Below are 24,017 nucleotides of genomic sequence, written 5' to 3' on the forward strand. Positions count from 1 at the left end.
CAAATCACAGCTTAAAAAGTGTTGTGGGATTTTGGGAATTTGGTTTTTCTAGACCAGGCTTTTATTCTCCAACAGTAAAATCATTTATTGTTCCCTGTTCTATCTGTAATTATTGACATGATTATAAAATATGCATAAAAACAGTTGGTGGTCTTAGATGTTAAAACAATGTTTTCTTAATGTTTTTTGAATGTCCTTACTACCATAGTATAGAAGAGATGACACAACAGAAGAGTTTCTTCCAATCCAATGTGATAATGAAATAGTAAATGAAACACTGAAATAATAGTTTTTCTTCTAGTGATTTAATGTATTGTTACTGACATTTTTGTTGTTGTTGTTATGGTAATTTAGTTTTTAAATCTGTTCACTTCTGCAGGAGGCTGGGGAGCGCTGTGGAGTCTGTTTCCTTTCTTCCCTGTTTGGTTGTAGAGAGAAGACACCAAAAGCCAAGTATATGCACCTAGCTCAGGAACTGCTGGTTGATCCAGAATGGCCACCAAAACCCAGGACAACAACAGAGGCAAAAGCACCATCCCAAGAAAATGGTTCATATCAAATCATCACTATAACGTAGCAGTGGATCTTGGTGGCATGTATCTTTAGTAGTATTCAAAAGAATGTAATTTTAAGGCTTTATTTGGAACTGCAGTGTGCTAAATGTCAAGTTCTAATGCAGATATTTCCAACTGTTTTGTCTCTCTGAACACAAAATTCAGAGCCAGGCATCTTATGGCTATACATTTTAAAAATGTAAGTTACCCTTAAGCAGAACAAAAATGATTGTGTTTCCTTCCACCTTCTTTCAGATTTCATTGTTCCTAAATGAGATGCATTTGAAGGTTTAAACTGCAGAGCAGTTAAAACAGGTTCACATTATTTGCCTGGAGTATTATAATAGTTCTAACCTGCTTATCTGGGCATGTATTCATGTAAACCCTATGATGTGATGGTTTCATGGCTGTACTAGAGGTGCATAATAACCTTGTCATGGTTTGGGGGGTTTTTGTTTGGTGGTGTGTTTTTTTTGGTTGGTTGGTTGGTTGGTTTGGTTTTTTGTTTTTTTGGTTTTTTTTTTTTTTTTTTTTTTTTTTTTTTTGGTTGGTTTGGGTTATTTTGTTTCTTTAGTTGGTTTTTACTTGACTGATGAAAAGTTTTGTACCCTCAGAACGGTTCTAAAATTTGTGTGTGTACCTCTGTGTTTGTCCCTATTAGTAAGGAGTGTTTCCAGGTGTAATGTTTGGCTTCTAAGTTCAGTTCTTTAGTCTGCTACAGCAGGACTTGGGAATGCTGTAGAAGCAATAGGCTCTATCCTTTAGAAATAAGCACACCGCTTTCGTGTCGATTCTTGACTTCTTTTCTAGCTAACCACAAGGAAGGGCTTAGGTGGCCTCCAGGGGAGGAGCCATTTGGCTACATTCTAAAGCTTTTGGAGAAAGAAGGATGGAGAATCTAAACACTTTCTTCTATGTCATGTTTTATTACATTTAGCTATGCATTTCTCCATAGACCTTGCTTTTTCCAGCAGAAGGGTTGGATTATCCCTTTGTGGACCATGTTTTATTTGTAAATCTAAAGATAATTTTCCTATATACCTTGAAGTAGTAAGACCAGAGTTACTGCTGCAAGGGATATGGGAGTGGGAGGGAGGTTTATTGTCACGTGCCCACACGTGGGATTTGTGCACGTTAAAAGCACAGGCATTTCAAAGTCTGCCGGTGTCTTAAGCGCTACATGTAGCTGTACGAAACAAAATTAAGAGAAAACTGAGCTAAAGTCTGTCTTGCTGCAGAACTATAAGGCTTACGCAGATTTTATTTATTAAAAAAAAAAAAAAAGACAAAAAAAAAGTTTGTATCACCACTAATGCTGCTTAAGCACTAGGGGTAGCCATACATCGTTTTGCCATGTGGCAGTATCAGAACAGAACACCACTAGAAAAATAGGTCTACAAAGGAATAGAGGCAGACAGCACTTTGACTTGCAAGGCTTAAAAACTTTTTGGGTTTTTTTTGTTGTTGTTTGGTTTTTTTTGAACCACAAATTACTTATCTCCAAACCATTGTCAACTTTGTAAATGTTTGGAAAAGTCTTCCTTGGTGTCTTTCAGAAGATGATAAATACTGAGTCTTGATTACCTATTTTTGACCAGAGGCAACTAACTGGTTCAGACACCTCCGAGCTTTTGGAGGGAATCTGGGGTCTGCAGAAGTCATGATTCTGTAGAGATCCTTTAGAGAAGGATGTAGGGTCCTTTAGAGTAGTTATGGAATGAGGGCCCCACACTCACTGGCCGGCTGGGATTGTTTTGAAGTGTGTATATTCTGATGATGGAATTTGAGGTTTTGATGTTAGGGATTTTTTTTTTTTTTTAATTGTCTTGTTTTGTTCTTTTAAATTCCTGTGGAGACAATTCCATTCCAGCCTTGTTTTAATAAGCAGAATTTTTCAGATCAGGCCTAATTCCCTTGTGCTGTTCTGTAAGGTAGTATGAACAGTGTGCCCTGCTGCTCATAGAATCATTAAGGTTGGAAAAGACCTTCAAGATCATCAAGTGCAACCATTAACCATGTTAATGTCAATCATGTTGTGGTTTCTGCAGTGTTGAATATACTGTGCCAACAGGGAATTTAAAAGTGGTGCTAAATGGTTTGGAAGACCTTTTCCTAGAACTTGGTTGTTGAAGTTATTGCTCCTCCTAAATTGTATGCATATGGTGTACTATCTTCCAGTCCAGCTGTCAACTCTTTTCCTGATTTCTGTTGTTGTTGTTGTTTGTTTTTGAGGAGTGGAGCGGGGGGAAAGGGAAGTGGTTTTTTAGCATTCATTCAACAGAGCAACGTTCTTATTATCCTGGCTTCGTAAGGTCATAAACATTGAACAACACTGGTAGCTTTTGAAGGGTCTGCAAACATTGGATACATTAATTAGTCATGAACCTGAGTCAGTTGGCTAATTTCTGCCAATGTTGATTTTACAAAACCTTTGTAGCATGGAATAACTGATGAAGAATAATTCTTAGCTGCGTAAGTAGTATTCAAATCTAAACAAAAATAATATTTTAGTTGAAAAATATTGTGAAGCTATGCATCTTGGACCTGGGAGCTGTGACTTATCCTTAAACGCATAAGCTTCTGCTTTCCATTTCATTTTAGATTTGCTGTTTCATGAGAACTAAAAGAAAATATTTGTGTCTTTCCCTTTTATATGCTTTTGCTTAATACTTTCCCTAAACTGATAATTTCTCTTGGCCTGTTTGGTCTCTGAAGCTAGTTTTTCAGTCTTATTCTAGTTTATTAGACTTACCTAGAAACTGAGGAGGAAACATCTTATTAAGGTGGGCTTGTCTTCGGAGAACATTTTAGGGAACTCTTACTAAACCAGAAATTGCCAAGTGTCTCCACTTAACTGAGTGACTAATGGCTCATGAGCGTAGTAAACTTGAATGTTTTGCAAATGGGAGCTTGTTTCCTCCAGGCCTGCCTTCAGGGTTGGTAAATGTTCCTGAGGTTGCATGCTTGAGCTCTGACACTTAGTCAAGAATAATAAATCAGCTTTTCTGAGAATTTGTCTTGTTACTGCAAGTTCAGCCACAAAATAAGCTTTTGCATTTTCTGCAATTATTGGGATTTATGCCTTCCTGCCCAAGAGCTGAATTTGACCAACTATAAATTTTCTTGTTTTGAGCAGTTTAGTTTTTCTGGTTTTCAGAAATGCAGCAAACTAGATCTGCACTAGTGTATTCAGTTTCTGTTTTTAAGTAAGATGAAATTCATTTTGTAGTGAAAAAAAAGTATCTCTTAGTGTTCATCTTGGAAATCTAAATTCAGGTGAACAGACCAAGTTAGTGAGCTCCACTAGATACTGAATAGACATTTTCTTCCTGCTGTATATTTTGGCCTTACGTTGAGGAGTTTGATTTATTATTAAATTATTTGTGTATGCAGACTTCAATCTGTACGTACTTTATTTTGATGTATTAGGATTTGTAAATATTACTGATTTTTAAATATTATTTATGCACATACTTAAAGGACTGGTCTATCCAGAAAAGCAATTGCTAAATAATAAATGTTACTTTTTAGAAATAAATTACAAGATCATGAAATTGTATATCCCTCAGGGTTATTTTTAAAGTTTTTTCCTTCCTTTCCCTTCAGATTCAATTAGCAGTAACTCTAGTTTCATGTACTATAGAACTAAATCTACTGTAAAAAGAAAATGCTGCAAATAATGCTTGAGTAGAAGCGGCTGAAAAAACCCACAGAACTGACTGTCCATATTCATTGTAACTTTAAATTGGAAACTCTTATTGCTGCACTTTTAAAAAAGTTGTTGGATTTTTAATTCTATTTATTTTTTTCTTTCTTCATGAAGGTTGTGCTGAACAGTCATCCCAAATTGGGTAAATAATCCTGTACTGTATATGCAGTATAATACTAAGCAGATGTGGAGTCCTTTTTATGCTGCAAATTTTTAATGCTTATGTTGGTCATCACAAAATGAGAGAGCTCAAGTCCTGTAGGATTTCTCCCACGAAATTGTAAACTTAGAGTTTTGTATGTCTAAGGGAAAGCTGTGGGTTTTTGACGATTTTTAGAGTCTTCAATATGTTGATTTTATATACAATAAAGCTTCAGGTTTTTAAAACTATTTTCAACAAACTGCAGCTTGTTTAATAATTATGTGAACCAGAAACTACTTAGTCATTAATTCCTCAAGCCTAGCACAGATTAAAATGTTCATCATTACAGCGCTCTCTAGAAGCTCAGCTTCCTTTTATTTTTAAATCTGAAATGATACTACATCTTTGTATTTAAAATATGTATTGCTGCTCTAGAATGGTACCCTGTTGTCAAGAGGCATACATAAATAACTGTACAATAGAATTGTAAATAGACTTGTAAATCATTTTTGTGACTGAAGCTCTTTGAAAATAAAATTAAAAGGAATGGATATTTTAACTCTTCTCATTAGTTTCATGAAATTGTTTTAATTATTCTTTACAGAATTAGATCCAAAGCTTGTTGAAGAACACAGATTTACTCCCTCTGATGTCATGGATATGTTGTTCAGCGCCTGTACTTTTGCAGATGGGGTGGGAAGGGTGGCTGCTGTGTTAGTGTTCTGCAAGGGAATCACACTGACTGCAGCTTTACCTGGTGGTTTGTGAGAGCCAGACTTTGTACACGTGAGAGCAACTTGTTTCCACCTTCAGTTATTCAGATGTTCCCTCTGTTCAGGCACCTGAGCTGTCTCCATTGTCACAGTCATCTTCAGAAAAATCATGTGGAAATGGCAACATCTTTTCTGTCCTGTGGCTCACCTTCCATTGAAACAGCCATTGGCAGAGCACATTATTTTAAACTTGAAGGCAAGATACTTAAAAATACCTTTTTACTTAAGAACAAAAACTTAATCCTTCAGTTTCAAGCTTCTCTTTTTAAAACTTAGCTTTTGTCTTTCAGAATCTTGCAGGTTTTGGGGTTTTTTTTGGCCTGCCACTCCAGAAGGCTTTGAGGGAAAACAGAAACTAAATGTGTCAACCTTGGAATGCTTAGCCAAAGCATTAAGTAAAAAGCCCCTTCGTTCCTTACTGAAATTGCTTTGACTCCCAGCCTGCAAGAAATTAAAAGTCAGAGCAGTTTTGTGAAGGTACGAGCACTTGGTTTAAAGCGGATGTGTCCACCCTTTCAAAGAACCTATGCAGCAGACTAGTGACAAATTTGAAATTTCTGATCACATCATTGAAATGTAGATTTCTGACTTCACTCAGATTTGCTTTGGGTTGGCCGAAGCAGGTACTCCAATATCACTGCCAAAGAAGCTACAGGTGGGTTTTCTGCTTTTGGGTGACAGACTTCAAACTGTCTCCTGTTATGTGTGTGACTTCAAGCCCTATTTGTGGAGTTACAACCTGTGGAAGTTGCTTGCTTGAACAACTGTAGGCAAAAATCTGCTCTGAACCTTCAAATATTGTTTGGCCTGTCTCAGTAACTGGGCAAATGCGGGTGGAAGTGTTATCTAGAGGATGCGTTTTGCTGTTCTACTTCCCATTTAAAGTGCAGTGTCATGGTGAAGCCTGATTGCCTGCTCTGCTCCTAGTAAGTTTCTTTAAAAAGCAGATAAGTTTCTAAGGTACAGCTCAAAATTCCTTTTTCATGCTTGTATGAGTTTAGGAACTTGCAAGACAGTAAAAGAGGTAAGCACCACTGTTAGCAATACATGTGCTCAGTGTTCTATAAAACTAAGTTCAAAACGGATTTGAGACTTCTGATATAGTAACAGTATTAATGTATTGTCTCTGACATCCTTTTGTAGTCTTGAGAAATATTAAGGGGGGACTGAAAGGGAAAGAGGCTCTAGACCAGACTTTGGTAAATGACCAGCCAGGTTGGTGCCTTTTCTGGAATGCCAGATGTCTCATGTGAGGGTTCGAGAGAATTTTAATGCATGGGAATGTATAATTATGATCTTTATTGTGGGTATTACTGTATTCTATACTGTTAAAATCTTTAAGTGTTTTTTAAAAAAATACTATTAGTAGCTCTAGATGTTTGAGACCCATAGGCTTGTCCAATTCTTGTGGCAGCACTTACAGCCTTCAGATCTTTCAAAGAATTTCTACCATTTTGCTGTTTGTCAAAACTAGTGTTTTCTAGCATTCCTGAGCACCTAAGCTTTTCTTCTATACTCTCTTATTTTGTGCTGTAAGACCAGGAAGACAGACATCACGAACCTACAGTCTAGTGTTAGTCTGTTTTTGATTTTACAGAGTGGCCTGTAGTCATACCTCCCAAGGGACCTGCATTTGCAAGTTTCCAGCATAACCAAATTGGGGAGGGGGTTTCCTTAGTTTTCTAGATCCTTGCTTCTCTCATCTCACTGAACCCTGTAGTTCTGCAGTCTTGAGTTAAATTGGTGCAGGTTGAGATGCCAGTTTAGGGCTTGAAACAGAAATTTCTTAATGTGTTTCTGGATGGAGGGTTCTGTTTGTGGGTACAGCTAAGATTGGGGCCAAATTTATTGAGGTAAAAACATCAATGGCTTATGACAGAGAGTTTTGGGGTGGGGGCGATTACTAGGAGGGCGAGATTCTCTGGAAGATTCTTGTTTGACATGTGAAAGACCTTTGGAAGAGTGAAATCTCGTGCTGTTTTTTGGTGATGCTTGTCTCATTCAAGGAATTGTGAAAAGCCCACTGAGATCTTGCTTTGTGGCACTGTGTTGCTGGTTGTTGATAGCACTAAATGCCATGTCCTTCCCTTCCTGAGGGAGAGTTAGAGATTTTACCAGACTTCAGTACTCTGAACCTAAATAAAATGTTTAATTTCTTTTTTAAGCACTCCCTTTTGCTTGTGTTTGGATTTTTTTTTTTTTTTTTTTAATGCAGTGGCTGGTTTGGACGTGCAGCTGTTTTGGGTCTGTTGCAGTACATTCTTGTCAGCAGTTGAGGTGCCTGAGAAGCTCTGCTGTCCCTCCTGATTTCTCTTTAAGAGACAGGGGTTGTTACCCAACAGTCTGTCCGTGGGGTTGTTATGGGAGAGCTTCATCCTTGCCCCTGAAATGTGGGGATGGAGCCTTCCTCTCCCCCCGTGTTCCTGGTGCAGAAGACTGACATTGTGTTGGCTATCCCAGTTAGGTCTGTGGAAGTTGTGTAGCTATTCCAGCTGTCCCAGCTGCTGCTTATTTTGCTGCTCAGCCAGATGCTTGACATCCAGATTTCTGATACACTTGGACTTGATGATTTCATTGAGGAAGTATTTCTAGACTGTGGGTTTCTGTTTGACTTGCTCTTTCAAATATTACCATTTATACCTACAATGATAGCTTCTCTGTTTGTTTGGAAACATATGCAACTTTCCAGCTTTGTGGTGTGTTTCGTGCAGATGTACCTTTATTGCTTCCCATCTAATTTCATGCACTTCTTTCCTCTCATTTCACTGTACTTTTAATACCACTGCTGATGGCTCGCTATTGCGTTAAGCTGTTGAAATGAGACTTGTTGGTTATCAGAGGCTCACTGTCCTGTGCCGCTTGGGGTCTTCTGTGTTATTTCAGGCTGTGGCAAAAATAGCCTGTTCCTTCTTGTGTGTTCCTGGGCTGTTCCAAGAAGCCATTGCTTGAAAATGCTGAGACAGGATTTAACTGGACAGTGCTGTTTTGCTTTTCACCACTTAAAGTACAGGACAACCTTTTTACCTCCATTGTCTATTTTTGCAGGCTAAACTTTATTTTTAAACCTCAGATAACTTACAGTGGAAAAACACAATGAGTGCAGGACCTTTTGATAATTTTTGAAAATATTTTTGGCATGTAATTTAGTATAACATACCAAACCTTGTCTAGTGGAAGATGTCCCTGTCAGTTGGAAATAGATGATCCTCAAGGTCCCTTCCAACCCAAACCCTTCTGTGATTCTGTAAAGTTTTTCTGTTCAAATAAATATATGTCTTTTGACTACTTAAATGTTTCATCATGATTTTTGTATACTTTTATTATAGTTAACTGGTACAAATACAAACAAGGAAGACTTGATTTACGAAAGTTAATTTGTAATGCTCAGTGTAAGCTAAGCACATCAGAAACATTGGCAGTCAATAATAAAAAGGAAATTTTACAGACATTTGCAGGTTCATGATATAACCACACATCTTTGTGAGCTGCTAAGTAACCTATGATCAAATCCTGATTCTCTCTTATCTCTTGTAACAGCTAATGTTTCTGGCACTTCAACAAGGATGTTGGTGTTTCGTTTGTCAGTGATGATCAAGCTTTTCTTCCAGCTGGATGCATCTGTTTGTCCTGAGAAGTGTGACTGCTCTTCAAAAAAAGCAATTCATTGCTCTGGCCCCCACATAAAAGACCTGGAATTGTTAAATCTGCCTTGCAACATGACAGAAATTCACATTACAAACGCTAACATATCGTACTTGCAGGACGTTTTTGCTAGGATGGCGGACTTACAGCATCTCATCCTGTCTTCAAACAACATCGCTCTGGTTTCACCCACGGCTTTTAAAGGCTTGGGAATGCTAAAAGTCCTTAAACTGCTAGATAATAAACTGGTTGAACTTCCCCCAGAAGCATTTGATGACATGGTGCAGCTTCAGCAACTGATCATTGAAAGTAACAGGTTGAAATCTATCGAGGAAAATCTGTTTGACAAACTGGCTAGCTTGCAGGAGCTCTACTTGAACAAGAACCAACTAACTGCACTTCCCAGTGGCGTGATGGACAAACTCACCAAACTCAGAGTACTGAACTTGTCAAGAAATTACTTAGCAGCACTGCCTAGAAATATATTTAGTGCATTAGCCAGGCTTGAGAGGCTGATGCTGTATATTAATAGGCTGTCTTCAATAGAGTCTGGTGTGTTTGATAACCTGAAGGAGCTGCAGGAGCTTTTCCTGCATTCCAATAATATCCATTCCGTTGCCCCTGATGCATTTCATTGTCTTCGTAAACTAAGAACCTTGACACTCTCCAGAAACAGGCTTCAGGTTTTGCCTTCTGGGCTTTTTTTGCACTTGCATTACCTGTCTAAACTGACCTTGTACAGAAACCCACTGAAGTCTCTTCCAGAAGTATTGTTTGGAGAGATGAGGCATCTTGGTAGCCTATGGCTGTATCACACAAAGCTCTCAACAATACCGGATTTTGTATTCAGTAACTTGACAAATTTAGAGCTTCTTGTGCTGAGTTTTAACCCAGAGCTTACGGTTCTTCCTAGGAACGTATTCAGTGGCCTGAATGAACTGCGGGGCCTTTCTCTCCATACAAGTAATATTTCCAGTTTGCCAGAGGGGATCTTTCTGAGCCTTCAGAAACTGCAGAACATTTCCCTCTTTGATACAAGGCTTGAGGTTCTTCCTAGAAACCTCCTTCATAATCTCAAGCACCTCCAGAAAGTTTACCTGAATAGTACTAACCTGCAGTCTCTTCCTGCAGACTTCTTCACTGCTTTACCTGAGCTGGAAGAAGTTGTCCTTGACAACAACCCTTGGAAATGCGATTGCCAAATTCTTGGCTTCCGAGAATGGCTCCAAAAGAGCACAACAATAGTTAAAAATGTGCCATCTCTAATGTGCCACAGCCCAATGGCACTGCAGAATATTTCTCTCGTGTCTCTAAGCATCGATGACCCAGAGTGCCTGCCAGCTACAGCTACGACATATCAGACATTCAGCTCAACTTATTCTCAGACTTGGACATCTCCTGTGATGGAGCACTTCACATCATCGTGGGAGACTGCTGTAACTGTGCTGTCCAACATGGAAACCATCAGCAGACCCACGTCAATTCCTCCTGCAACTCCAGGTTTTACATACTCCCATGTTGAAAATGTTGGACAACCTGGGTTACATCTCTCAGATGTACATCTCTCAGTCCAAACTTCTCCCAGCATCATAGCACAAACCAACAGTGTCAGAGGGACAGATTTAACTACTCTTGTCCCGTGGGATGAGTTTCCAGCCCACAGCAGTGCTAAACCCTATTTTAATACCAGAGTTACTTATTGCCAGCTATTCTTGTGCATTCACTGTTTGCTTTTAACACTTCAGACTGTAGTCATTGTGCTCAGTCTGTATGTGATGGGTAACACCAGGCAACTCTTGCTCTCCAGAAATATTCCTGCTCAGCCTGTGGTTCTGATAAGAATATTAAGAAGATAGAGAAATCTATCTGAAGAAAGAACTGGAAGTGTTGCTTTGGATGCTTTTTGAATATTTGAGCAGTTAATACTCAATTCAGATCTGGATTACAAATCTTCATAGCAAAGACCATAAGGACCTTGTCTTTATAACATAATGGAAGTGAGTTTTATGTGCCTCGCAGCATTTGCCAAGAGTGGCTGTAATCACTGTAAATTGCTACAGCACTTGGTGCACAAACCCAGAGGGCAAGATGAAAATATCTCCGGCCACCTCTACGTGTGTGCTGTGGGTTTCCTGCCTTGGAGTGCAGCCCTGCCCCTGCCAGAGGCTGCTGCCTGCTGAGTGTTCACTGCTCAGACAGAGTGTCATCAATGTAGGAACTCTTACATAGGAACATGGCTTCAACTGTGCTTTAGAGATCACACAAAGTACTACAATGCCCTATACCTGCAGTCTTTTGTCTCCTTACTGAGAAAACAAGTGATGTTTTTGGGAGGAGAAGCTGGGAAGGACCTTTAAACAATGGGTATGTGTGTAGAATGGTGTGGTGCAAGTGTCTTAACTTTTGCTTTTTGTACTCAGCCCCTTTCCAGGACGTGGCACGAGGAAGGGGGACCAATTAAAGCTAACAGCAGAGGAAGGTGCTGAGCTGGGAAGTATAATCTTGATGTATTTTATTGTTTGTTTGGAGGTTTTCTGGAAACTATGTAAAGTTCCTACAACTCTGAATTTTAAGTAAACACTTCTATCCTCAATCTTTGGCCAGTGGTCTGAAAAAACAAGTTGTTCCTGGCTGCATGGTGCAGGGAATCTAGAAACCAGAGTACCAGGTGGATGCCCAGGATTGAGGATGGGCTCCACAGGGGTGAATTGGTTTGAGAGTTGATCTTGACTGAGCTGGGAGAGAAAAGAATGGTCTATTCTGTGTCTGGATGGCAAAACAGCAGCATGGAGCTGAGGGGGGCAGGGAGCCTGCCTGAGCTGAGGGCCACAAAGTGTCACCTCCATTTTGAAGTTGGCTGGGGAATGTACACACTTAATCAGCCTGGAGTGTTCAGTTGCATTTTCAGTCTTGACTATTTTTTACCTTATTACATACTGTTATTCCCTGACTTCGAGTCCTTTGAAGTGCTGATGTGCAAAAGCAACTACTAGGCAATAGTTTGGGGTTTGGTCTTTATACTAACATTTTATTAATATTTTGAATTGTATGAATACTTTAATTTGTAAGTAGACTGGTGGCTGTCAGACTGCTTGTGCTTTAGTAGCTCTTGGATTTAATTATCAGCTTTTATCTACATTATGGGACTTAATTTGTTCTTAAAAGCTCTGATGTGCTTAAAAACCTCTGGGTGTGGCTCCCTGGCTCCTTGGGCCAGAGAGCCTCTACTCCGGGAGTACTTTTGTAACTTTAGTGCTTTCTCACTATTAAGAACTTTTCCTGGATGGCCTTTAAATGCACATGACAGACTTGAGGTGAAGAAAACGTACATTTCCTGCAGGTTTATGGTTGGTTCCCTGCTGGGTGTTATTCTAGGTGGTGAGAATAAACTGTGACTGCTTTGTTTTAGAGTGCTCTGCTGCTGGGCCTAAATTCCTCTTCCAGGCTGTGAAATGAGAGAATGTGCTTCTATAGTGTTAAATGATCATTGTCTTGCTGGTGAGGTTTAACAAAATGCAGCAAACCTGGCTAAACGGGAGTTAGAGCCATCCGTAAAGAAGCAGAAATGCAAGTGACTGCAAGTGGTGCAAAGCAAACTGTGACTGGAGTCATAAACAGATGCTCCAGAACATCTATTGGAATATATTTGAGAGAAACACAAAACCAACAGTGAGCTTTCTCTGTGGTGCTTCTGGGTGGTTGCATGTAGTGTTTAAGAAGAGAGAGTTGTTACAAATTTAGCTTCTTGGTTGGACAGCTGTAATGACCACTTAGAGCTGTGCCAGCTGCAGCGCTGTCGCACGGTGCCACGCAGGCATCTGCTCGCAGCAGGCAGACGGGAATAATCAGGACTGGTGAGGAAATGGTTCTAGAGACGAAGTGTGCTTCCGGCACTTGGATGCACAGTGTCTGATTTCCAATGAAAAGCCCGTGTTTGCTCATGGCATGGGTATAACAAACACCTTGCTGTCCAACACGAGGGCAGCGGGGCAGCACCAGCTGCCACCCTTCTGAATGCTCCTGTGGCTGCCCCAGCCCTGCAGTGGGGCCAGCTGCGTCCCCACGCTGCTGCTTGGCTCCCCAGCAGTCGCTGAGCTCCAGCTCTGGCACGTGGGGGCTCTGGCAGAGCTGTGTACAGTCATGTGCTGAAACGAGGATGATTCCTCTTCACATGCTGTCATCGGGCTTTCCCCAGCTTGAGCCAGACGGGGGAAGTGAAGTCATCAGACAACAAAAGGCTGGAGCAATGAGGGCCTGGGTTGGTTTACTAACTTTTCCTCTGAGGTGTACTGTTTTGAGCTGCCTCTGATTCATTGTTTCTTGCCCAGTGGAGCTCAGCACTTCCTGAAAAACTCCCTGGCCTGAGAAATCCAAGGATATCCTTATGTATACCCCATTTCTGTTTTTCCTGGAGAAGGGATATTTGTCCGGGTCAGCATGATGCAGCTGTGGCAGGCAGGAAGGCAGCAGGCAGGTCCCCAGACCCTCTCTGGGCAGCCCTGCCTCGCTGCTGCCTCAAAGCACCGCTCCCTGTGTGCAAGGATTTTCTCATCCCTGCAGCCCACGCTGCTCAGCCTTTGCCACCAGGCTGGGCAGGAACAGTGGGCTGGAAGAAACTGCAGGTACCTAATCCCTGATCCAGCGGGTCCCTGATATTGGGGAAGAGGTGATTGCAAAGCACATCTGCATGCAGTGGCTGAAGGGGTTGGTTCTGCTCTCTTGGCTCCTGATTTGGGTGCACAGTCATGCTTAACAGCCCTGCATGTAATCCAGACCTCCAAGTCAAGAACCTGCTTCCAGGACTGCATCCTGGCTGGGAGTGCTTGGGTACATCACCACTGGGCCAGCTTGCCAGCCCAGCCATAGCTCGCTCTGTCCCTTCGAATCCTTGTTGCTGTAGCAGTTGCTCCTGTACTCTTTGTTTAGGAAATCCTGGAGCAGTGGGAGCTCTGACCTACCCTGCCAAACCATGGGAGTATTCATTGTGTTTCCAGCTTGATGTCGCTACAAATGCCATTCTCCTTTGCTTGCTGGGATTTGAATCCAGAGACTCCCCAAAGCACAGGGTGCTGAGGGGGGAACTGAATGAACTGCTGCCATACACTCTGGCAGCTCTGCCTGTTTCACAGCCACTGCAGCAAGCACTTCCAAGCCACCAGCACACACATCCTTTCCTTGTGTCCCTGGTGTCCTGGTCCTTTCCATCCCATCACCTCTGCCCTGTGAGACCAGAACTGCAGGAGAGCCCTTGTCACTGCTTGCAGAGGGCAGTGAGCTTGGGCAGCTGTCTGTGAAATGCAGCTCATTCCTCCAGGGCACAGCAGCAAGATGAGAGCCTGCACCTCAGCCCTTCCCTGTGCTGATGTCAAAGATAAGTAGGGTGATGGCAGATGTGCTTGGAGAAGGACCGCAGCAGTGCTCTGTGGTTCAGGAGTGCCTGCAGCAGCTGGCTGTGAGGCAGGAGCCCTGGGAGCCTCTGCCTGACTGGAGCATGGCTGTGTCTCCTCTAGGCCTCCAGCCAGCACGGCTTGCCTCGGGCTGCTGATTTGGCAGCCCTGATATCGGAGCATTTCCTAGGGATGTCAGAGGAGCTGGGAGGAGACGCAGCCCAAGGCACGTTCCGGCTGGGCAAGGCACAGCACGAGTGTTTACAGACTCACAGTGAGCAGGAGGCCTGAAACTCCTGCTTTGTCCCAGCTAGGGAGTGGCAAACTAGGGAGTTGTTCTGTCTCCATTTTTGTAGCCAAAATCTGGGTTTATACTCACCTGTGGGTGTTGGTGGGTGGATAAGCCCTGGTATACTCTCCTACTTGGGCCAAGGAGGGAGAGTCCCACTTCACTACAGCTTCTGTTCCAGCAGCACCCGGAGCCATCCACCACTGGGCTCAGCCCTTGTGCAGTTGTGCTGTAGGACCGGCATGCCAGACTTCCAGCTGTGCCTTTGTGTCTCTCTGCACAGAAAAAGCTCAGGGCAGAGAGCCAGCGATGGCTGTCAGCAGCTCTGCAGTCTGCTGTTCGCTCCTCAGCTGGCTTCTCCCGGGAAGAAATGAGGCCCCTTCCCCCTTCGGGTGTTGGGCGCGTTGGGAAGAGGTCCCTGGGCACTTTGTGGTGCCAGAGGTAGATTTACAGAGATGAAGCTGATCCAGGAAAGCGCCATCGCCCCCCGCTCCAGCTGGTCCTTCCCCCCTTGCACAGCACACATCGGACGAGCTCTTTCCGCTCCGGATTATCTCGGCGGGCGGACTTGGCCGCGGGCCCCGCATTCCTTCCAGCCTAGCGCTGCGCTGAGCCCGGGCCAAGCCCTGCGTGCTGCCGCCATCGCTCGGGCCGCGGCTGAGCCTGGAGGAGACGGTTCTGCCGGTGGGGTGAACCCCAGGGAGCCTGAGCTCCTAAATGCCGTTTTCCTTGAGCTCCAGGAGGGTGGCGGTGGGCCTGGTGCTGGTGTTTGGATGAGGTTAGCCTGACGGCCGCCCCTGCTAGCCATCCTCGATGGACCAGAGCAGCTGCTGCTCCCTCCCCGAGTTCCCACTTTGCAAAAGCACCTTCCCAGGGCAAGCAGGGCATGTCCCTGTCCCCTGGGGCAGATGATCTAGCCATGAGCAGCGGGGCAGCCCTGGCCCTGCTTCTGCAAGCAGGGGGAATGTCGCTATGGCTGGAGCCCTGGCCCTATGGAGGAGCTCTCTCATTTGGGCTCCTCGGAGGATCAGGGTGGGGCCGTGGTGAGGCAGGGGCTGCTGCTGCTTCTCTAAGGGTGGAGGTGGCCCCAGCACCAGTCCCTGGGGGAGTAATGCCCCTCCCTTCACCCCTCAGCTGTGGCTGGAGCCTGTGGGTCCTGCTGCAGGGCTCAGACCCAGAGGTGCTCCCCTGTGCTGGAACAGGGGGAGGACTCCCTCTATGGCCCCTAGCCCTGCCCTCCACCCTCCTCCTCCACCTGGGCAGTGTTTGGCCTCTGCCTGGGACCCACTGGTCTCTGTGCACACCAGGGGCCACCGGGGGGTTCATAGCTGGGGGATTCATAGCAGGGTGGGCAATTTGCAGCAGTGCAAAGTACCTGGGGGGTCCCAGCTCTGCACTGCAGGGAGCAGCAGGCTAGGGGAGGTCCCATCCTGCCCGGGGTGCCAATTCAGGCAGGAGCTGGAGGTGTGCAGGGAGCAGGGGCTGAGGGGGGAGCTGGGTCGGCATGGCGTGGGTGAGCATGCTCAGCTGCTTGGCAGATGAACACTGTACTCTCCCAGCCAAGCCCACAAGCTGCTAATTTTAGCTATTACATGAATTTTTCCAAGCAGACTAGAGTCCCTTGGTGATTCAGAGCCACTCAGCTTTTCTGCATCCGCCACCCTGGCCGTGGGGACGTGCTGGATGTGTGCCAGCATGGACAGACGGACACGGGACTGTCCTGCTATCCTGTAGCAAGGCAGACAGCTCCAGCAATAAGTGACGCTGCTGTTCCGGGGCTCCACCGTCTCCTTGAAGGTACAACAGTGATTCCACACTGTCCAAGGCATGGTCAGGGGGGCTTCAGCCTCTGGCTGGTGCAGCTGGAGGTGGGAAAGGTCCCCCAGGCAATGCTGTACTTGTGGCTTTTCTGCAGCATGAGACCCACTCCGCTCCATCCAGCCCCGTGTGAGTTCCTGGCTATGTGGAGCAGCCTCTCCCTGCAAAATGCTAATCACCCTCAATCATATCCGTTTGCTGTCTCAGGGGCTGCCTATCCCCTCCAGGTGTGCAGGGTGGGTACCAAGCTGTCCCAAGCTCTCACAGTCTCTGTTTCTTTCCCTTGTAAGTAGCCTGGGGCAACCTCCCATGTGCTCACCTCTGGGAGTGGCTGCAGAAGTGGTTCTCGGGCGTATGCCATTTGTTACTCAACCCTGCTCTATTTCTAGTGATGTCTTGCAAATAATCATCTTTTCTGGGCAGAAGCCAGAGTCAGTTTCCTGAGGCCGGGGTAGAGGCAGGCAGGTTTTTGTCAGGGCTGTTACCTGGACTGCTCTGGAACTTTGCCATCATGGTAGGGACCATAATCTGATGGGGCAGGGTGTTTGTGTTAGGGGGTTAGGGTTTGAGGTACCCACCACTGCATCCCTGTCTGCCCTGGGGCAGCACTGCTTGGAAGGAGGTGAGTCCCACATTCCTCTGATGAGCTGGGCTTGGGACAGTGTGGTTTATCAGAAGTGCTGAGGTTTAGTTTATGTGTTGCCTCGCTGAAAAGCTGTGAGCTGGATGAGTCAGAGCGGGCAGAAGAGCCGTGATAAGGCTGTGTGATAAGGCTGTGAGAGCCCTGCTCCTGTGCCAGGGCTGCAGGGAGCAGGCAGCTCCCAAGCCCTGTGCCTGACCTCCAGCTGCAGCGCTGTCACAGAAATGGGAGATTATTTTGGGAAGCATGGTTCTGGGAAACTGCTGTGTCACTAGAGCGTGAACTAGAGCACTTGGTGGGTGGTGTTTCAAAATGCCCATTCCCTCTGCCCAACTGCCTGGGTGTTGCCCCAGAGCAGGCAGGAAGCGTGGCCGGGGGTAGTTTCAGCCTCTGCGCTCGCTTTCCAGCCGGAGAGGGTCCGTGGCCACCCAGCATGTCCTACGGCAGATGGGCTCCCATGCCATCCGACACAGCGGTGGCCGTGGCCTCCAGCCGAGGTCCCCCTCCCTGCCCTGTTCCCACGATCTGTCTCCTTCCTTCGGGGCTGTCTGCGGGCTGTGCTCTCCATCGCTGCAGTTTGCTGCTTGTCCTGCTCTGGTCCCCTCTCTGAAGAGGGCAGCTGTCCCTTCCACTGCCCTGCACGCTCCCACTCCTCGCAGCATGAGACATTTCCTCGCCCCTCTCCGGCAGCAGCCCCACGCCGTCCCCACCCCGAGCAGCCCGGAGCCGCCCGGAACCCGAGCAGAGGTTGCTGCAAGCGGCGGAAGCACCGGTGGGCTCAGACGAGGTTGGAGGCAGTCAGGGAAGTTCCAGCCTCCCCGTGCTCGGCAAGGGACTGCAGTGGCTCTCCAGGAAGCCCAAAGGGGCCACGTACGCTGACTCTCCTTGGCCGCTTCCTCCCGAATATCCGTTCCCGGTAGCTGCTGGACTGGGACTGCCCGGAGGAGGTGGGCGAGGTGGGGAGACCTGGGCTGGGTGATGGGACCCAAGGGCAGCCCGGTGCACCCGTGTGTGCTGGAGGGGGCAGGGGAGGGGTGGCAGCAGGTGCCCCTGAAGAAGTCGATGGATGCTTTCCAAACGCCCCTGAGTACCAGGCTCGAGGGGGCAGAGCAGGGGCAACTGCTGGGAGACAGCCATTGTGCTGCTCTGGGGTTGTAGGGATGCCTGCAGTGGGGGTTCCTCGGTGCCAAGGTGTTCCTCACGGCTCTTGGGCAGAGCTCTGGCTCCTCTCGAAGCAGCCTGGCCCACGGCTGGCACCCACACAGCCGCTGACCCTGGCACGGTGCTCGCTTCCTGGCAGCGCTGGTTGTGCTGCCCACAGCCCGCCGTGGGTGCTTGTGGGTTTGTGGCCCGTTGGCATTTGTGGCTGTGGGGGGAATGAGAGCTGTGACCTGGGCAGGGTCAGTGTCCCAGGGGTCTGCCTGCACTGGTGGCCCTGGGCTGGGGCACAGCCGGAGGTCCTGATGCTTACAGGAGCCACAAATGGGGAAAGAAGAGCTGTGCCTGTGCCAAGGAAGTGCCGTGGAGAGCCCTGGTGTGAACTCGTGCCAGGGAAGTACAAGGCTGTGCCCAGGGGTCTGGCTCTGCTTTGTCTGCCCCCGTGGGTCAGTGGCTGTGTCCCACTGGGGTGCAGGGGGACTCCTAGGGCCAAGCTGCTGACATGAGCAGCATGTTCACAGGGCCCTCTGCTCGTCTCCTTACAAGAGCACTGGGGTTCAGGAGGGGGGAATCCCAAAACTCTATCCTTGAGATGCTTGCTCTGCTGAGGAAATAGGAGTTGGAAGCAGCTCTGCTCCAGCGCTTTCCCTAACCCCGCCACTGCCCCTGTGCTGATTCATTGATTTGGACGGGTTATATACTGGGAGGGGAAGAATGAACCACACTCTGCTCTCTTGCCAGCACGGAGCTGTGCTCGCTCGGCGCTCGTGGCTGCAGGACACTCGGGTAAGTCTCCTTCTCCTACCGCCCCTGTGAGTGGACACGGATTCCGGGGACTCCCAGGGCAGCTCTGAGGGTTGGTGGTGGAGTGGTGGGATCTGCACGATCAGCACCTTTTTATTTGATGGAGATGTTTATCTTGCAAGGGTTCTCTGAAAATGTGAGACCACTTAGATGCTGTGGGAGCTGAAAGAGTTACATAGGCAATGTACCCCAGACCATGATCAACAGAGAAAATTAAGCGGAGCAAAGTAATATTTTGGGGGGGCTGATGTTAGGAGCAGTGGGATGCTGAGGGGCTGAGCAGCAGAGAATGTTCAGCCTCTTGGTCTGTAAGTTTTTTTATCCCTGGAAGAAAAAGAGAGATCAATTGTTTCCAGCTGCCTTTCCTGAAGGTTGCTCCAGCGTGGGTGCTCTCAGCGCTGCCTTACCAGGGAGTGACATGAGCAGGGCTTTTGATGTGCTGAACTTTTGGGGAAGTTTATAAATGTCTTGCTATAAACAAAGCTGTTCTTGGATGCAGATTGTTTCCATATGGGAAATATAAACTGTGCTGGCTCGTGGAGGGTTCCTCCCTCCCTGCCTGAGAGCAAGAGTGTTCCCTGGGGGGAGGGCGGGGAGGAGGGCAGGGGCTGTGCCCCATTACCCTGGGTGCCAGCTGGGGCACTGTGGCCACACCCCTCTGCTGCCTGAGTCGCCTGTCCGGCTGAGCTGTGCTCAGAACAGGAGTGTCAGGTTTTCTCCATCCCTTGTGCCACATGAAGCTGTTAATGGGGGGCTGCTCCGTGCCAGCCTGGCACAAGGCTGCTGCTTTCATCTAGGGAGGGAGAGAGGGAGGGAGCTCCCAGGCCAGAGGAGAGAGGAAAGGGTGCCCATGGTATCTGTGCCCGTGGGGTAACGGAGAACTTTGCTGGGCACCGCCCCTGGGACCAGCCTGCATACACGTGCCCACATCATGGCAAAAATAGGCCAGGCTGAGACCTCCTGCTGGGGATGGGGGAACACAGGGCCAGCCTGTACCCAGCCTGTGCTGGGGAGCTGGCAAGCGTCCTGTTGACCCAGGCTAGAGCATCCCTAGGCACTGCTCTTGGCTTTGCAACAGGAGCTCAGAGCTAGGAGAGTGCTTGGGGTGCTGGGGCAATGCTGGGACCCGCTGCAGGTGCCGTGAGCCAGCTCTGGTGAAGGTCTGGGCTCTTTGGTGGTGCTGGGAGGCCAGTGCTGCTGGTGGCAGTAAAACAGGAAACCACACTCCCGGCTGCCAGAGGAGCCAAGAGAGCTGGGATGCCAGGGATGCCACTAATAGCTGTGGTATGGCAGCCAGGCACTATGGCCTCTAGCTTTGTCTTGCTCTGAGCTCCTGCCTGGGCTGAGTTAAGCCTTTCCTGCCCCAAGCCTTCCTTGCCTGCCCTTCTCTGCCTCGTCGCCATGCTGCAGGCAGGATGGCCCCAGCCTCGGTGGCTTTTTCCAGGTGGAAAGCAGCACCCATCCCTGGCAGTGGCTCTGGGAGCTGGGAAACTGCAGGGGTTGAACCCCTCCTCTGTTTTTTCTGCAGGCCCAATGGAGCAGGGAGGCTGGCAGCGGTGGCTGCTGCTGCTGGTGGGCATCCAGCTGGCCAGCGGCCAGTGCCCAGAGCAGTGCCGGTGTGTCCGTAGTGCCCAGGTGGAGTGCTTTGGTGCCGACATCACCACGGTCCCCAGCCCCATCCCTGCCAATGCTATGACCCTGCAGATCATCAACACGAACATCACCGAGCTGGGCGACGCCGCCTTCGGCAACGCCTCCCTGCTGATCGGGCTGCGCGTCGAGAAGAACAGCCTGTCGCGCATCAGCCCCGGCGCCTTCCACAACCTGCCCGACCTGCGCTACCTCAGCCTGGCCAGCAACAAGCTGCAGGAGCTCCCTGTGCAGGTCTTTGAGCCTCTGGACAAGCTGGAGTCTCTGCTCCTCTCCAGCAACCAGATCCTCCAGGTCGAGCCTTCCCACTTCGCCCATCTGAGCAACCTCAAGGAGCTGCAGCTACACGGGAACAACCTGAAGGAGCTGCAGGAGGGGGTGTTTGACCAGCTGACCAGCCTCACCAAGCTCAACCTGGCCAGGAACAACATTGACCGTCTGCCGCCCCGGGCCTTCGAGCGGCTGGCGCGGCTGCAGGTGCTGCGGCTCTACGAGAACCGGCTTCGGCACATCCCGGTGGGCACCTTTGATGGGCTGCCGGAGCTGCAGGAGCTGGGGCTGCACCAGAACCAGCTGGAGACGCTGTCCCCGGAGCTCTTTGTGCACAACGCCAACCTGCAGAAGCTCTACCTGTCCAACAACCTCCTCACCGCTCTGCCGAGCGGAGTCTTCTTGCCCCTGCACGCTCTCGCCAAGATCACCCTGCACGTCAACCGCCTGCGGGACATCTCCCCCAGTGCCTTTGGGCCCACGCCCAACCTGCAGGAGCTCTGGCTTTACGAGAATGAGCTTTCCACCCTCCCCACTGCCGTCTTCAGCAACCTCACCGCGCTGCAGCTCCTGGTTCTCAGCAAGAACCGGCTGCGGTCGGTGGCACCAGGGGCTTTCCAGGGCTTGGGGGAGCTGCTGGAGCTGTCGCTGCACTCCAATGCCCTGCGCCGCCTGGATGCCCGGGCACTGGAGGGGCTGCCCAAGCTGCAGAACATCTCTCTGCACCATAACCAGCTGCAGGCGCTGCCACGGGGCGTCTTCGGGGCCACCCCTGGGCTGCGGCACCTGCAGCTGCACTCCAACGCCCTGGAGTACCTGCCTGCCGGCATCTTCTCCCCGCTGACCGCCCTGCGAGAGGTGAGGCTGCACAACAACTCCTGGCGCTGTGACAAGGGCATCCTGCCCCTGCAGGGCTGGCTGGAGGAGAACCCTCACAAGGTGGGTGAGATACCCCCGCTGTGTGCCCAGCCTCCCGCCCTGCAGGGCGTCCCCATCGCCGGGCTGCCGCAGGACCTGTTCCTCGACCCCCAGCACCCCACTGCTGCTCCCCATCCCAGCACCCTGCTCCCTGCTGACACCTCTGAGGCAGCATCACCAGAAGATGCCTCGGTGGAGCCCCCGACGGGGCTGCCAGCCTCCCCACAGGAGGAGGAGGAGAAGAAGGAGGAGGAAGAGCGCGGGCAGTGGGGGCTGACACGCCTGCAGAGTGGGGTGGTGATAGCAGTCATCGTGCTGGTGTGTGTGGCCCTGCTGGCTGCTCTGGTGGCGCTGGTGGTCTATGGCTGTAGGAAGAAGAGCCATGTTGTGCTCATGAGGATGAAGGCTCCGAATGAAGCCTGAGTGTCTGGCAGACCCTGAGGGCAGAGGTGCTTATGGGGTCAAAGGACATGATGATGGCTCTGCATCAGCTGCCCGTGCTGTCTGGGATGGGACAACATGACTGTGTGTGCTGTATGTACCACTGTCCTGCTCTGCTTTGCCCTGGCCCTGCTCTGCAGCAGGGCCTCCCCACCGAGTGTCCTCCCATGGCTGCCCACTCCCTTCCTGCCTCCAGTGCAGCCTCTGTGCTCATTCCCTGCCCACGTCCAGCAGCTGAGGTGTGGGATGGAGAGAGGGACCCCTCGAGCCAGGAGACACAGCCTGGCCATGATGGTGCTTTACCCCAAACAACAGGACTTCCCCATCCTTCACCTTTGCATCATTCCCTGCAGCGCTGCTGCCCTCATGCTGCCTGCTGCCCTCACCCTTGCCCAGCCCCTCTTCCCCCCCTCTGCCCCCACCAGGCCTCCCCTGTTGGCTCTGCCTGGGCAGGTGGTGTGAGCCATCATGCCGGGCCAGGAGCCGAGTGAGCCCTTGGCCCCAGGAGAGCTGCACGTCCTCTGCTGCTCCGTCACTCGCCGGTGCCTGGGCAGGGCTCCCCGTGGCGCTGGGTTGCTGCCAGGCTGGCACACCCTGAGTGTCTCAGCTGCGTCCCAGTTGCCCTCCCTGCCTGCAGGCAGGGCAGGCCAGAGCACGGCCAGCATCCTCTCCTGCTCCTGGTATCTGCCTGCTTCCCTCGTGCACCTCCAGCTGGGAGAGCCACGGTGCTGGCATCAGGGATGGGCAGGAGCAGCCCCCCAGCCCTCACTGCGCACTCACCCTGCTGTGGCTGTGCCCCTGCCTGCAGCGCTCTGCCTGAGCCCCACAGGGCAGAGGAGTGGGACAATGGCTGTGAAGTGTCTGCAGGGGCTGGGGGAAGCTCCTGTGCTAGTGCTCCTGGGCTGCTGGAGCATGTTAGGGCTGCTTCTACTGCACCTCATTCCTGGTCCTCATTTCCTTAACCCTCCACCAGCTAGTGAGCAACCTGGTCCTGCTCTGCTTGACAAAGCTTCTTCATCCTCTTCTTCCTCCCTTGAGTGCCCTCCTGCGTGTGCCCAGTGGCCCTGCTGGCAGGCTCGGCCAGGGGGATGCTGGCAGCACAGAGGGCAGGGTCAGCGCATGCTGGCTGCTCTGCAGGTTGCAGCTGGGTGCCAGCCATCTCCCCACAGCACCTGTATCCAGCTGCAGCACGAGCACGGGGGATCAGCTCACCTCCGTGTGTGCTGCGGTGGCCCCAGGCCGCCTGAGGACTGCTGCTGCAGGACAAGGTGCGTGTTTGGGATCCACCCTGTAGTGCTGGCTGCTCGTAGCACTCAGTAGCCAGTGCTGGCCCAAGCAGCTCCACGCTGGTGCACATGATGGGTCGCTCTTCTGGGCTGAGTCCTGCATGGTAACACAGGACTGTGTCACGGGGCTGTTGGGTGCTGATGTGTGACCTTCCCATTAAAGTGCCTTTGTCCACTCCAAGTGCCAAGAGCTGTTTATTCACTCCTTCATGGTGGGCAGCAGGGGAATGGCCCAGCAGGGACAGGGGCCGCACTTGATTTCCACTCCTCAGAGATTTTTACAGTGTTGAGGAAAAGCCCGTATGGGTTGTCAGGTGGGAGAGGTTTATTGGGCCGTGTTTGCAGAGCCCTTGCTAGTCCCTGGACTCCAGCCTGGGATGAGGGACCAAGGAGGGCTAAGCCATACAACAGCTCTGGGTAGGCTTTTGGAGAATAAGCTGAGACCTCAGTGAGCTTCTTGATGGAGACACTGTGTCCTGCACAGTCCAGTGCTGGGGGGTGGGGAGCTTGCTTGGCTCCCTTCAGAGTTGGCTGCC

At 49.4% G+C, this 24,017-nt stretch overlaps 3 protein-coding genes across 6 annotated transcripts in view; all 3 read left to right on the forward strand.

The window, feature by feature from the left end:
• ATP13A3 (ATPase 13A3) overlaps nucleotides 1-4,964 on the forward strand; it is a 57,521-nt gene extending 52,557 nt beyond the window's left edge. For both annotated transcript variants that reach the window (XM_058421920.1, XM_040074065.2), the window contains exon 34: nucleotides 380-4,964. In XM_058421920.1, coding sequence (XP_058277903.1) covers nucleotides 380-577 — 198 coding nt within the window. In that variant the 3' untranslated portion in view covers nucleotides 578-4,964. The remainder of the gene's footprint in view (nucleotides 1-379) is intronic.
• Nucleotides 4,965-6,062: 1,098 nt separating this feature from the next.
• GP5 (glycoprotein V platelet) lies at nucleotides 6,063-10,899 on the forward strand. Of its 2 annotated transcripts, XM_040074496.1 has the most exons (3): nucleotides 6,382-6,427; nucleotides 7,394-7,432; nucleotides 8,716-10,899. In XM_040074496.1, the coding sequence occupies exons 1-3, from the start codon at nucleotides 6,382-6,384 to the stop codon at nucleotides 10,674-10,676; spliced, it is 2,046 nt and encodes a 681-aa protein (XP_039930430.1). In that variant the 3' UTR covers nucleotides 10,677-10,899. The 2 variants fall into 2 exon arrangements, with proteins under 2 accessions (XP_058277957.1, XP_039930430.1); XM_058421974.1 differs by lacking the exons at nucleotides 6,382-6,427; nucleotides 7,394-7,432 and adding an exon at nucleotides 6,063-6,104.
• A 6,780-nt stretch (nucleotides 10,900-17,679) lies between these two features.
• Nucleotides 17,680-23,656, forward strand: LOC120757469 (leucine-rich repeat-containing protein 15-like). 2 transcript variants are annotated; one of them, XM_040074886.2, is made up of 3 exons: nucleotides 17,680-17,901; nucleotides 18,854-18,898; nucleotides 20,445-23,656. In XM_040074886.2, the coding sequence occupies exon 3, from the start codon at nucleotides 20,450-20,452 to the stop codon at nucleotides 22,175-22,177; it is 1,728 nt and encodes a 575-aa protein (XP_039930820.1). In that variant the 5' UTR covers nucleotides 17,680-17,901; nucleotides 18,854-18,898; nucleotides 20,445-20,449; the 3' UTR covers nucleotides 22,178-23,656. The 2 variants fall into 2 exon arrangements, with proteins under 2 accessions (XP_039930820.1, XP_039930821.1); XM_040074887.2 differs by having other exon boundaries at nucleotides 17,776-17,870.
• Nucleotides 23,657-24,017: the final 361 nt, after the last annotated feature.

This window comes from Hirundo rustica, chromosome 10 (genome assembly GCF_015227805.2).
Source record: "Hirundo rustica isolate bHirRus1 chromosome 10, bHirRus1.pri.v3, whole genome shotgun sequence".
Taxonomy (NCBI): Eukaryota; Metazoa; Chordata; class Aves; order Passeriformes; family Hirundinidae; genus Hirundo; species Hirundo rustica.